General features: G+C 43.6%; 1 protein-coding gene across 1 annotated transcript in view; it reads right to left on the bottom strand.

Annotated features, from left to right (window-relative positions):
* Positions 1–1,773: 1,773 nt before the first annotated feature.
* ISM1 (isthmin 1) overlaps positions 1,774–15,031 on the bottom strand; it is a 40,820-nt gene continuing 27,562 nt past the window's right edge. The window contains exons 3-6 of the mRNA XM_066547785.1: positions 10,803–11,070; positions 7,741–7,884; positions 5,589–5,678; positions 1,774–3,647 (exon numbers count right to left, since the gene is read on the bottom strand). Of these exons, the coding sequence (XP_066403882.1) occupies positions 3,130–3,647; positions 5,589–5,678; positions 7,741–7,884; positions 10,803–11,070 (1,020 nt within the window). The 3' untranslated portion in view covers positions 1,774–3,129. The remainder of the gene's footprint in view (positions 3,648–5,588; positions 5,679–7,740; positions 7,885–10,802; positions 11,071–15,031) is intronic.

Below are 15,031 nucleotides of genomic sequence, written 5' to 3' on the forward strand. Positions count from 1 at the left end.
CAATCCATTTATGGCTGCCTTGGGGCACTGCTCCACACATCTTTCACAGCAGCTGTGCCAGCTTGATTCATTCCCACCAACTTGACTCAGAAGCCATGCTCTAATCTGTATCTGCTGATTGATCGGGGGTTAAAAATAAGTTGGATGACTTGACTGGTTCCTTGTTTCAGTTTCCCTGCTCAGTTATGCTTGTTTCAATCCTCCCCATGTCTTTGGTTGAGTGTTCCAATATGTCTTTTCTGTGGCAACGTAAGAAACATAACAACAGCTTCTCCTAACCACCGCCCTGTGCCTGGGAATGTGAGCCACAAACCCTTCCTTGGGCCTTGCTCTAATATGAAGAGTTCTGTACTTGAAAGATGGAGCTGAATTTGGCCATGGTAACCTCCATCTCCTTGCTAAAGTCTACTACACAAAGGTATTTGATGTACAGTTTTGGTCACTGGAAAGGAGATAAAGAAAACAGAAAATAAAATAAAATAAGCAGCCTGGCTCTGAATGGATCATAATTTATTATGAAGTAGGACAGACTTTGCTTTTAATGAAGACTGTTACTTGGGAGAACAGACTATCTCAATCTGCTCTCCAGGACTCATCCTATGAAACACCTGGCAGGTCCTATCAGAAGTTATTTGGCTCCCTCGGCGTTTCCAGCCTTGGCAAATTACGAGCGGTAGGACGTGCAACTTTGTGCGTCATTTCATTTATTAGAATAATTTTTCCTCTTCCCCGACACTTTATGTGCTATGTTCTGTATTAATAGTGTAGTAACATTTCTCAATAGCACCATAATTTACTAATCCAACAAAGGGCAGGGATGTGCTTTGTATTTCAAGAATTGTGACCAATTCTCTCATCTCTCTCCCAGAGAAACCTGAGAATATTGTTCCCCCCCACACTGTGAAGTAAGAAGCAGAGCTTTCTCCCTGAAAATACCTGTCTTCCCTGTGAAGTGATCCTGGAGTTCCTTGTGCCTTTCATCCATCTGCTGTCAATTTAACTGGCTCCACGAGCTAGTGGCGCCTTTGTATGACCTTGCAAGCATTTACAAAATCTGGTTTCTATAAAAAAATAAGGGGTGATCCCTATGTTTACCCTCTTTCCCAACTAACCATGTTTTGTTACTACCAGCTTGTGCTAGAACATATCCACGTCCTCCCCACCAACTCAGGCCTGGATCTGGGATGCTCTGATGCCTTGGCCAAGTTTTCCAGCTGCCGAGGTGACCTCAGCGGAGCCGTCGCTGGCGCAGATGTGCGGCGGCTCTGCCCAGACCGCTGCGTTTCTGGAGACCTGGAGCACACTGCTGGGGCTCTGCAGCCCAGCAGATCTGGCAGAGCCTCCAGCACGGCTCAGACTGGGTGTGCACAGCCCAGACTGCCTCTGAACCCCTGGCTGGCACCACCTGGGCAGACCAACACACAGCTGGCCCTGCCCGGGGGCACCACGCAGGTGTCCGTCCGTGAGCTCGCAATCAACCTCACTGCAGAGGCCACCAGAGACACAGAAAAGATTTACAGGAAGCCATAGAAGGGTTTGGGTTGGAAGGGGCCTTAAATGTCATCTATGTGTGTCTGTATATAGCAGAGGGAATTGCCTTTTATGTCTGTCTTGAATCTTTGAGCTCGGGCTGACGGCGATGCCGGTCAGCTTTAACTCTGTGTGAGGTTCCATAAATGTGTGTCAGACCACATAACCCCAAAACAGGCATTTCTCTAGTGACATTTAGCCTTGGTTTTCCAAATGAACACACTGACTTGCAGCAAGGCAGTCTTTCACAGGATGGAACTGTAAGTATTTATTTACCCAGGGTGTAACTTTAATCTTTCATCAGAATGCAGATATGAGCTGCTTTATGACAGTTTGTAAACTTGCACTTTATAAAAATTTGGAAATAAAACCTTTGCCTAACAACAGTTGTGTTCTTGGAAATCAAGTTCCATCTACAGAAACCTTTTATGTTAGAGATACATCCCACATGTGAGTCATTGTTACAATTCAATAAATACTTTACAAAAATAATGCTAGCTTTTTTAAAAAATTAAGACACTTTAAGACACCAGTAGTTCCTCCCAGGAAGCTTCCCTTAAAGAATAGCTTCTGCTGTAGGACACTGCATTCAGCATGAGAAAAATGGGGGAAAAGGGCTGGTTGCATCTTTCAGCCCAGGGAACTTGTGGATTCCAGTTTTACTGTTCTCTAAAATAATAAACTTCCTTTTCTTAGAAGAAAGAAACAAGCAGATCCAAACATTCTTCATATTAAAAAGCTGGGAAGGAACTGTGATCTTTTTGGTCCTTTGACATGGATTCCTTCTCTGCCCTCACTCCTCCAAAGACTTACAGCATGCTCAGTTCACAGGTTCACAGCTGCTCTGGAAGCCCCAACAGCTGTGGCTCTGTATCAGAGATGTCTCCAGGAGGGGGCTGCTTGTAACTTCTGCAGAACCACTGCACCAGGACATCTTCTGGCCCGTAGGAAAACCCCAGCTACATCTTTCTGCAAGCCTACCCCAGGTGGACTGCAAATACCTGAGCTAGAAGGTAACAGGAAGAATTCCAAGAGGAAAAATCGGTAGGGATTTTCTATATTCACTTTTGACTATTGCCTTTCCAAAAAAATTCTTCCCTCCTTAGATATGACTGGTCATGAAACCAATTATAGAGAAAACTGATGCTGTAGGTGCATTAATCTTGTAAACCATTCCCATATGGAAGAGTACATTCTTCAATCCTATTGTTTATAACAACTTTTAAGTATGTGCCTCCTCAGCTGGGGCCTTGGGGCCTGATGGTGATGGCAGCTAACCCCCACCCCCTTCATTAGGTTACAGATGGGAAATAAAATGAAATGCACATTATTACATGAACGTTATTGCAGTATAAAATCCTATCAGGACAAGACTTATGTATGTCTGTATGCAAAAATAGGTGTGTGTGAGACAGAGAGATATGTGCTTATAAATTACACACACTGTGAAAAATACTCATGTATTATATTACAACTATATACATTCATTAGAAAGGAGCTGACCGGCCCCTGTCGAGGAGCCAGTGCAGCAGCCATCACCAGTTCTTTGGCATCCAGGAAACGAATGCTATTTTGCATCTGAAGAAAAGGAAAATCTTCTCAGTATTCCCTTGCTTCTTGAAACTGCTTGTAGTAGTCCTCGTCTGAGGGGTTTTCTGTACACTTCTGCCCGTTGTTGGGAGGCCGGGCTTCGTTGTAGCGGCTCCAGTCCCCCTTGCATATGATCCAAGGCAGAATGTCCACTTTGTAGTGGAGCTCTGCTGAGAATTCGATGCTGATCAGGTTGGGTGTCCCTGCCCCTTTGCCCCTGGTGATCAGCTGCATGTTGTCATCGTAGCAGCAGTGCTGTGCTGCCAGCGTGGTGCTCTCCAAGGACAGCATGGAGCGGATGCAGTACCGCGCCGTGGGCTTGTAGATCTCCAGCTTTTCCTTTGGACCACTCGCATCCTTCCAGCGGAAGTTCTTCCTCTTGAGCCGGTCAAAGATTTCAGCAGTGCTGTAGGCAACTTCTCTGGGGTAGGAGCAAGGGCAGCTGGGGAGGTCATTGACCACTTTGTGCATGTATTTCTTCAGGAACTCGCTCTTGCAGCTCATCCATCTCTCACAGCTATCAGTATCTGTTTCAGGGCAGGAAATGGAAACTTAAGATACATTAAGCAGCATCCCAGTTGGTGTGATCAGTGACAGCAACTGAGTCAAGTGTAGCTGTTCAGCACTGTTGCCCTGATTTTTAAAGTTTTTCTAAGCCTTCTGATGTTTACGTTCTTGTAACGAACTTTCTCACACACTTTATGTAAATAACTTATTGTTTTGCATTCTTTTATGGAAGGAGAGAAATTTAATAGACTATTGGTTTGTCCAGTGTCATTGGAGAGGTGGCACTGTCACCTTCCAATCCACTGGCACTTTTAGAAATCTATAAATGTTAGAGGCAGAAATTAAAAGTTCTCTTTTTACCATCAGAAAGCTGCGTGTCCGTGTCGTGTTATTTCGTGTCCTATAGTGACACAGCACCAATGCTCTGCTGCAGAAAGAAAGGGCGGTCACAGTTTGCTGCCCTGCCCACAGTGTACTACTGTGCTGTCCTGTCAGATAAAGAAATCACTTGTGACTGACTTCAGGGCTAGTCTGAGTTACAGGGCAGAACCAGGCCAGTAGGAATCTGTGACGCTTTTTCTACTCTGCAAATTCTAATTAAGCTACTGATATCCCCATGCGGCACAAGAGACACTACCATGGGTTGGTAAGCAGCAGAAAAAGGGAAATCACAGTGATTTGGTGCCAGTTTCCAGTTAGAACCCTTAGTCAGAACACACTCAACAGGAAAAATGGCAGTCAGATGATGAAGCATTAAGTTTCAGATGATGCTAGAGATTCCAAGATAGCAAGCGAGGCCTCTATTACTCATTCTGAAGTACATTTTAGACCATAATTCAGTCTTTCTTTAAAGAACAAATACTTTTTTCTATTTGATATTCACTTTTCAAACATCAATATCTCAAACATGGAGACTGACATCTTATCTGGCAAAATTGATCCAGGTTCTAAAAGGGCGTATGTGACGAAAGATCAGAGTGGCTGTACATCAGCAGGAGTTTATGGTGCCAGAGGCATGATGTATAGCTGGGATTAAAGAGATTTGTAGACCAGTAGCATATTTAACACCAGCACTTCATTATTTTGCAAGACTCTTGGGAGAATCTAGGTAAACATCTCCTGCCTAAAACATTATTTAAGGTGTCTATATCATCCTATGGGCTGTCAAAAACCACCTGCGTATCTTGCTCCACACTTACTTTAGGAGGACTCTGCAGGAGAGAAACTAACTGGGATCTAAAACTCTTACAGCACACATTCTTGCAAAATATTTACTTAGTGATCTGTGTCCTGTTTTTCTATCTCCTTAAAGAGTCCCATCCTGGCTGTCATTAACTATTGTGCTCTGCTCTCCCATAGTAGGGAGGTACTGGGTTACACTGTTGATTCAATTAATCCAGCATCCAGTGTCTCTGAGTGGCCACACTGTGGTTTCATTGAAGGGACGAAATCAGAACATTGCAGATGTTGGATTGAGTTTTAGATAGTTCAGAATCAAGCCATGCCCTATAAATTTGCTTTGGTTACTCCCACTGCAGCACACAGAGCTATAAAAGCAATGCATGCTCATAAAAGTCATTGTCTTTTTTTTTTCTTTTGAATTTTTCTGATGTGACAGCTGTATTCTTTTATATGAAATGAAAATGCTTTTATAGGGTCTTCCATTCGAGGCTATTTAATAAAAATAATAAAGAGTGTTTGATTTCCCACCCCTCCATTACTGTGGAGTCTTACAGCTCTTTTCTGAATTAGGACAACAAATAACCCTTTTATGATGAAACAAGCACAGAACTTAAGAGGAGAAAGATTCTAGGACCAAAGCAAATTTTCAGATCACAAATGTGAGCAAGATAACAAATGGCTGTTACTAAATGCTAAACTCACTATCTCGATCCCACAGGACTAAGAAAATCCTAAGGAAGTCTCTTATCTGTTACTGAAGGATTGACTAGGCTGCTTACCAACTTCAAACAGTTTGGTTGCATTGAAGTCTTCACTCCCTGCAAGCAAGCTCACTTCTGTGGCAGCTGTCCGGAAGGTATCCTCGATCCCTAAGACAAACACAAGTTAGTGCTGCTGGTGTTTCCCTGCTCAAACACAATGGAACCAGCTGCCTCCTCACCTCCCCTCCTTCCCCAGCCTCTGCAAGGTGCTTTGTTTTGGCAGGGAACCACCCTGGAGCTGCTGCTGGACTGTTCTTTTAAAACCATAATGACCAAGGAAGCTGTGCTGTTAATAAGGTAAACCAGAGTGTCAGGGCTGAAGGCAGGTGAGCAAGCCCATCTCTGCATGTGGGCAACCATTTCTCAAGGAAGTATGATGCTGTTACAAGAAGACTGATGCTTGTTGGTCTCTCCCAGTGCCAGGCAGTTAAAAGGTGTGAGTAGGCAAGAGATAACCAACCTGTTCCAAAAAATTCCATCCCCGTCACTTACAGCTGCCAAATAAAATATCATGATCTCAACATATCAGGATTTACCAGCAGCCTCCAGTTAATTGTTTGCTACCAGCTGAGAGACACAGAGATTCCCAGAAAAATGATCTTGCCAAAGTAAACATCCCTTTGTTGCTGCTTTAGTTCAGCCTACTGAGGTGCCCAGCATTGCTGTGCCATGCAGGCTTAACACAAGTAGGTTTTTTTTTTTCCCTTTCCTCTCCATTGAATTAAAGGCCTCTAAAGAGAACTGAAAGATCTTTAATATGTGATAACTATATGGTTAATAATGAAGTCTATTCACCATCCATCTTCTTGCCAATGAACTTTCTCCTGATCTCCTGAACTGGGGCATAATAGTGGCTTGCAAAGCTTCAAAACAGCCTCAGGCCAATTTTCAACAAAATTATCATAGAATTTTGCCTTAACTCCAGCACTAGATGTAGAATAATAGATACCCAAGAACCCATTACAAGGCAGTAATTCACTGCTGGAATTATAAACAGCAGAAGCTGAGCTTTGACCTTGTAATTTCAAAAATGTCAGCACAGCATCAAAGAGTGAATATATTTTGCTTGCTGATCGTTGGAGGTCTGTTGTATGACATAATATATTCTTTCAAGTTTGCCACTTTTTGGTGCTAGCTGGTAATAAATACTAGAGAATATAACTGGGGGTTACTTGCTTTTTTTCTGGAATTAACTCCTTATTATTGAGGTTTTAGGATGCATGAGAGCATGCAGAAACATCTTTCCCAGAACTGCCTCGCAGTTGTTGCTTTGCAATGGAGACATGGATCTATCTGCAAGTCAGAAACTTCTCTCCAACTCTCTCACCAAGTCTTCTAAGTCTCCTCTCCAGCACTGCTGACATTTCACTACCCATTAAAAAAAGCCTGACCTCCAGCTTAAAAATTTCTGCCTTTCTGAGTCATTGAGTAAACTGAGAGTAATGCATACCACCACGACTTGTGTTTTCACTTCTCTCTGATCTTGGGAAGTAATGAACTTGCACCTATCCTCTGCATTGTGGCAGCTACTGCATGACAAATTGGTCTAAATTTAAACACACAGCAACATTTAAAAAACAGTTTTCCACAGCAGCTTCAAATTTTCATGGTGTCGGCTTGAGTGCTCAGCTCTGATTTTGCCAAAGTGAAGATGGTAAGTGTGTGATGGTAAGGACACTTCAAAATGTCAAATCCTGTGAATGGATAGGAGCTAAGGCAAGGCTCCTTGGCCATATTTTCTGAATATATTCAAGCCAAAACTATACATTCCTTCATCCCTGTTCACAATGCAAGCAATGCCATCACCTTCACAGCAAAACAGGAGCTCACTGAGGTAACAGCACAGCCAGCTGGAAATTCTAAAACAGCTCCAAATTTGTTTCAAGGGACTAGATCACACCCTTAAGAATACAAAACACCCATGCACAAAAATGACTGCCACGACCTAGAGAAAGCCTGTACTTGTCTTTTAAGTCCAGGGGATGGTGAACTGCATCTAGCCGTGTATCATTACTATGAATAAACGGCGTCGAAAATCTCTTTTTCCCAACTGCACCCTTACCTTGCCATGGAGCACACAGCCCCCAGGCTCAGTGTGCAGGAGGGCTCTCTCCACCCCTTTCCACCCATCCCTGCTCCCCCTGGCAGCAGCTCCAGGAGCAGTTCCCACCTGGGCAGCTGGGCCTGTCGCAGGTGCGGGACTCGGTGGCGGTGCAGGCGTAGCCGCAGGACCGGGTGCGCTTCTGGCTGCCGCTGCCGCAGGTGACGCTGCACGGGGACCAGGGGCTCCAGTCGCCCTCACCGTCCATGTAATCTGTTCACAGGACAAATGCGAGGAAGGAAATGAGGAAACAAAACTCCTGCTACCCAAAAACTACTGTGTGGTGGTTTTTATTAAGCAGGCAAAGCACGAATGGAATCCAGATGTCTCTACCTGAAGCTGGGGCTGAGTGCCAGGCGCGAGCCTGCTGCTTAAATGGTTTTCACACTTGGTGCTCCTCAGGGAAATGCACGCAACATTATTTGAAAAAATATTTCCTTTCTCTTTTGACCTTTTGGCTGCTGAGGATCCTCAGCTGCAAAGCTCGGTCGTGAACTAACAGTACACATCTATTCACGTCATTTCCCTGCATACAGGAATGTGTTTGTGGACCACAGACTAATCAGGCAAAGGAGAAATTGAGTTTTCTTTTTCATCTTTTCAAAGCACACAACAGTACTCAGTTTTTGGGCAAGATGCATGTTATGGGGAAGCTAAGGGTCATGAGTGAAAATCACAATTTTGTTTTTCAGTCCCTTGAACGAGGAATATTGCTATGAGACCAGGGACGTGCATGCTTTCCTTGCACCAAGAACAACATGCAATATTTAGTGTTTCGTGAGAATTATTAAATAACATCAAATCTGACTATTTACTAGAAGGAACCTTATGAAAAAGAAACATGATTTTGTTTTCTTCTGGCAGACAGACAAAGGCACTGGATGCCAAAACAAAAAGCTGATGTGCTGTGAGTACCTAAACCGCTCAGAATCAGCTTCCTTTGTGTGCTGTGTAAACTGTTGCACATCCCACCATGTGAAGGCCACCAAACAAAGCCCATGAACCTGTCCCAGCTTTCTTGCCTCCCCACTGGCCTCCCTAGCTGAGGGAACATTTGGCTTAATGGTTTTCCCTGCAGCCTACAGGAGATATTTTACTGTGATCATAACTTGCAGCTGTAGCTCCTTTGGGTTACACCGCCACTGACAGCAAAGCAAAATCTGGTTTAGTGGCTCTGAGGCAGCCCTGCTCTATAGCTCTAGGTGAGAGTACCTAAGCTACAGCAAAGCCAGGGAGGATCCCTGCCTTGCCTGGCCTCTGTGCTACACACTTTCCCCCAGGGCCATGTTGTCTGTGGGCTTCCTGAGCTGGTTAGCAGAACACGTAACTTGATTTGTTCCATATGCAACGACTGACAACAGCTCTGTGGGGTGCTATTAAACATTTATTGCCAGGAGTATGGGAAGGTTATAGATCTCACTCAGAGCAAGCTGCCTAGATGTGAGCTCCTCGTGGCAAGGACCTCATGTGTTTCTCCTCCTTTTCTGACAGGGCTGATGATGGGGAAGCCACCACACTGGAATCAGGTGTCTGCGGTGGGATGTGGGTGTGAACACGGCTAATGTCAGCGTGCAAGACCTGTGGTTCTGGGATTTGCCAGCAGGCAGGCACCACAGCAGTCCAAAAAAGGCATCAGGTGTCTCAGGAAGATGTGATCTGCCCACTTTGCCTGGCCCTGCTCTTCTTCCCAGCTCCTTTCCAATTCCTTTATCTCCATGTGGCTGGCAAGGAGGAGGGCAGGTGAGCAGGCACAATGCCTGTCAAACAGATGCCCAGGAAGGGCAGGGAGAGCCCTTGGCAGTGGCAGGAGGGGAGAGACACACAGGAAAGGTATGAACATGTCAGTGGGTGGAACATCTACACCCTTCATGGGCAGGATCTGATACTGCATCCTTCTGGCAGCATTTTAGGTTAGACAAAAGGCCAGGAGTTGTTTCCAGCTAGCTGGATGCTCTGGTGTGCAGCAGGGAGCCCTAGGGTAATTTTTAGACCTACCTACCTTGTGTTTACAGTGCAGCACACTATTGAATATACCATGTTAGATTTTCAGCTGCAGCTCAACCTGTTCTTCCTATTTTCATATTTGTAATTCTTATGATTTTTCTGTCACAATTAACTTATATGAATAACTACCTAAGATATGAATTCTTGGCAATAAACCCTGCCCACAAATAAATATAGGTACAAAAAGAAGGGATAGATTTAATCTTCTGGCCAAAAAAATTAATACATATGTATGTGTTTAAACACACTTTTATTCCACAGTTTTTATTCCATAAAAAACCCTCTCTTGATTTTTAAGATTCTAGTAGTTCAAGTCAGTAAAACCATGGAAGAATAAGTTTGTTTTACCCAGCCACTCTGCAGCATCTGGGGAATAACAACAGAAATGCCAGGGTAAAAGTACCATGGCTTTGACACCTTGTTCTGACTAAAAGTAATCTGTATTTACACACAAATTCAAGGGGCTCTTCCTGTGAGCACAGTTTAGCTCACCTCCCCTGGGTCATTCCCATGTGGATAGTCACAGCCTGTCAGGGCACTGAATGGCTGTAGCTCTTCTCTGTTTCTAGTTTCTGCAACTATTTCATACAACAAGCTGAAAACAATTGTTTTCCCCATGACACATCTGGAAGAATATTACACACACAAATACACAATGTTCCTGCTGCACACGCCACTCCCCACACATGCACCAACATAACTCATCTTATTTGTGTATCCACCAAATACTACCACGTTTCAGATCTTGCTTATTTATCCAATAGTTATATTCTGGTTCCCAAACCACCACACGATTCTAAATTTGTACTTACCCTTACTCTAAAAATAAATATGAAACCTTGTTTCCTCCACTTTTTTTTAAAAAAGCACACGTTGGACTAAAAAAGGCCCTCTTCTGGGATTCTGGTATGATTTTCAAGATTATAGACTTACTAGTGGAATGCAGCTACCACAGCACAGCTTGTCCATTTGCACAGATTTGTATTTGAAAGCTGATGAACAAAAGCCACATGCTGAAAAACTCTATTTTGGTTGAATCTCAGCCATGCCTCACCATACTCGTTCCCCCCCACGCTTGTTTTTGACAATCCCAGGATGCCCACAGTAGGCCTGGAACACAAACCCACCGTACTCTGGCTGCTCCTTGGACTGGAAAGCCCGGTGACTGGGTGCACGGCTCTCCCAGCCACCCAGAGGGTTTAGGAAGTTGCTGTCCTCAGTGGTGCTGTCGTATCTGTAGTCCTGGTCACCGCTGCTCATGCGAGTCAGAGTGGAGGACCTGTGCCACCAGCTCCTCCAGTCGGGCGACGGGGCTGGCCAGCTGGGCTTGCTGCCCTCCTTCTGCAGCTCCTTGTCTGGCTCTGTGTCAGGGCTGTCCACCACTTCAATGGTAACCTGTGGGATTCAGAGCAGACCAGCCTGACTGTCAGTGCCTCCTCTTTGTCAGGGGGGAAGCATTCCACACAGCAAAGACACGGTGTGGTGTTGGTGAGGGTCCCCGGGACGAGGGAAGAGATTAATCTGACTCCATTGTTCTCAGAAGGCTGATATCTATTCTATTCTATTCTATTCTATTCTATTCTATTCTATTCTATTCTATTCTATTCTATTCTATTCTATTCTATTCTATTCTAAATACAATACTAAAACTACACTAAAGAAATAGAGAAAGGATGCAGACAGAAGGTTTAAAATAACAAAAACTTGTAACTCCTCAGAGCCACGACACAGCTGGACCGTGACTGGCCATTAAGTTAAACCAATGCACATGAAACCAATCAAACATGCACCTGTTGGTAAACAATGTCTAAGCCACATCCCAAAGCAGCAAAACAGGGAGAAGCTGAGGCTTCTCAGCTTCCCAGGAGAAAATCCTGGGCAAAGAGGAATTTTCAGAAAATATCACGGTGACAGACAAGGTGCTGCCTGGCAAAGGGGCTGTGCAATAGCATGGGTCTGGCATGTTGTAAACCATATGTGGATTACTGAGCCCAGAGACATGCAGAGGCTGAGTGATTCCTTCTGCTACCTCTGCTGAATCAGACCTCGGAACCAAGGCTAAGAAAAATCCTGCACAAAATAATAACTAATGCTGTGCCTAAAACCCTCGCAGCAGAATTCTCTGCCTCATGGGGAAAATGTGTTTAGAGCCTAACATATATGACTAGGAAAAAGAAAACCAAAGCTGTGCTCTATGCTGAGGCTGAATTTGAGGCAAGCATAGAGCACACCAGTGTGCAGAGCCTGTTCCAAGGACTTGGGCTGACTCAAGATAAGCAAGGCCATGAGTGAGAAGGTCAAGAGGCAGAGCCCAGGTATTGCTGGGTTTGCATCTGTCTCGCCCCTCTGGCAGCAGCCCAGCTGTTACTGCTGCATGAAACCACACTTTGTGGCAGTGATGGGAGCCAGCAGCTCCTCTGACCATTGCTGAGTAAGCCACTTGCTGCAAAGCCCTTTAAGGCTGGTCCTTTTGTCATGCTGGGGGAGCATAATGACCTGTTATGGTCAACCTGTTTATGGCTTCTAACAGAAGCCCAGAACCAAAATTCAGAGTTTGCTGCCCAGTTCCCTCACAGACATCACAAATGTCAATATCATTCTGCATAGGAGCAACCTTTGATTATTGCTTTCTGTGCTGAACAATGTGTAATTGTAAAACTCTTGGATAAATACTGTGTGTGCATATAGGTGGCCATTTAGGTAGAAGCAGAGACTCTCCATCAGAAACCTTGGCTCTGTGAGTCATGCAAGCATTGCCTGGCCACAGATAGATCATAAAATGCTCTGGTGTTTCAGGCTAATGTGGTTCAGTCATTACACTGGACTGGCTAAACAACCAGAAGTGACTGTCAGATCTATCTATAATGTTTAATAGGTACAGAGGCATTTTCAGCCTTTCAAGATGGTACACAATGAAAATCAGGTTGTATAAAACAGAAATAATGCATTGCTGTGCTAAAAGTAATTTACACAGCTCTGTGAATGTGCATTGTACATAAACGATTCGTTTTATATAATTGTTATTACTAAAATCACAAGACACACACAAGAAAAAGAAAGAAAAGGTCACAGCTACCTGTGATCCCCAGGCTGTGACACAGGAAGCAAAGCAGAACTGTTGTATCTTCAGAGCTGCAAACACAAACAATGCCCACACATCCTTTCTTTGGAGACAGGAGATTTTGGATCTATTTCATGCTTTGCATTTTACCATAGACCAGGCCATTGAAATGAAAAAAACTTGCAGGCTACTATGAAGCTCCACTGGGAAAAGAGCAAGAGCAAGGGAAAGTGCAGCTGTCAGCCTAATAGCTTCTTTACACAAAGGATATTTCACTCCCAGCCTAAATATGGAATTGGAATGGTTACTTCATTAAACCTCAGTTTCTACAGACCAAGAATGAAAATGGATTTCATAAGCTTGAAAACATCAGAGTCAGTTCAGGGATTCAAAATTGTTACCTCTATCCAAGCAAAACAGAGTTTTCACAATAAATGAAAGGAAATGGCCTTACTGAGCAGCAAACACTGCCAGTGGTGGGGCTTTAGTACTCCCCACCTGGAAATCAGTATAATTCTAGTATTTTAGCAGCAAGTATTTTTAGGACCACACTAACTGTCTGAGCAATGACTCAGCAAAGTGGAAAAAACAAACCCTCTGTTTTAAAAAAAAGATAATTGCTCCATATGCTTTGATAATCTGTAGCTGCATGAAAGTCAACCAGCATGAACTGGCATTATTTCAGCCAAGGACAATTTGAAGAACCACAAGAACTTTGATTTTAAATAATGATTGATGATGCCAAGTCAGCTTAAGGAAAAGAAGGTTTGCAGGGACAAAGAAACATCTGCTGAGCTTGGTGCTACACTGGTGAGGAAAGGCAGGTGGAACACACACACTTCCAGCGTCACCAGACCTCCAGCAGTGCTCCACTAACTTACTTCCAAGACTATGTCTGTGCAATATCTGGGAATATCTGTGCAATCAGCCACTTCAGTCTGTTTTTTACCTCTGAGGAAGCTCATTAGAAAGGCCTCTAAAATGAGTTTTCCGACACACAGCCAATTTAAAAACCAAAAATGGCAGAAGCAAAATCCAGTGCGGTAGTCTGACACATACCTATGTTCCCCTCTGCACTGCTTTAAGCTTTGATTACCAAGGTGTTTATTGTGGAATAAAAATCATACAGTGAAAAAAAATCTGTAAAGAATCCTGAGATTGTCTGAACTGCTGCTCTTGGAAATTAGAAGCCAACTTCAATTGACTTTGGTGTTTTCAGGGACTTGGCTTAATGGACCTTCCAGAGGCATAATCCTAGTAAATCCCTCCTCCACTCTATGACCCAGAAATTAGGGCAGAATTGTGAGAAGAGCCTGCTGTTTCAGGTGAGCAATTGCTCCCTTATCCCACTCTAAAATTTTGAAAAATGAGCTTTCACTGAGTTCTTCCCAGGTCTCACAGATAGACTTACAGTGTTAGCCCATGACTGCACTTACACATATGCTTGTACACATACAGGGCACTGAAATATGTAACTTGTGTGATCAGTTTCTATATTGGGAGCTGTTTATAAAAAGGAATAAAGGAATCAGGAATTAGAGAATGAAGATCAAGAACTAGAGTAATACAAACCAGGCGTTTAGAGAAGCTCTGGAAAAGCTTTCATACTGTGTAAGTATTCCAACAAAAACATGTTCTCTTAAAAATTAAAAAACAGGTCTGGTTTAGCAGTTCTATCTTGGAGCCCATTTGAGAGCTGATTTCTTCTTCCAGTGATTATCAAAACTGTAAAGATTTTTCTCAAGCTTCCCAAAATGTCTGTGGTAACACAGTCCTTGTATAAATCCACAGTCATCCCCAGAAGTATCCAAACCTAAAATAAAGCCACTTCTTTTATGGTTGTATGAGCTAGGAATAAGGACATTCATCTGAAAACTGTTAAAAACAATTGGCGTGGGCACATTAAAACAACAGATTTGCAGGCAATTTCTAATGAAACAAGTGTATCATGCACAGATGTCTCCAGACACCAACATCCAATTTTCTCCTGGCCAAAAATATACAGAAGATAAATATTATCCCAGCCTGCTAGAGTGCACAAAAAGTTCTGTGTTCTTTGTCCTGTTTACTGAGACAATGTTTCTGAATTCACTTTATTGGCGTAAACATTGCCCTAAGTGACCAGAAGATTATGTTTCAGGAAGAAGTATGTTTGTGATGTTGTGCAAGCAGCAGATCCTACAACCTTTCTATCCTGTTTTTTTTCATGCAATAGATGCAAATTTTCAATAGAGAACTTGCCATTCTGGGTGTAAGTCAGCAGTGAGTTAAGAAGAACAGAAGAACAGGAACAAG

Source organism: Molothrus aeneus, chromosome 3 (assembly GCF_037042795.1).
Source record: "Molothrus aeneus isolate 106 chromosome 3, BPBGC_Maene_1.0, whole genome shotgun sequence".
Lineage (NCBI taxonomy): Eukaryota > Metazoa > Chordata > Aves > Passeriformes > Icteridae > Molothrus > Molothrus aeneus.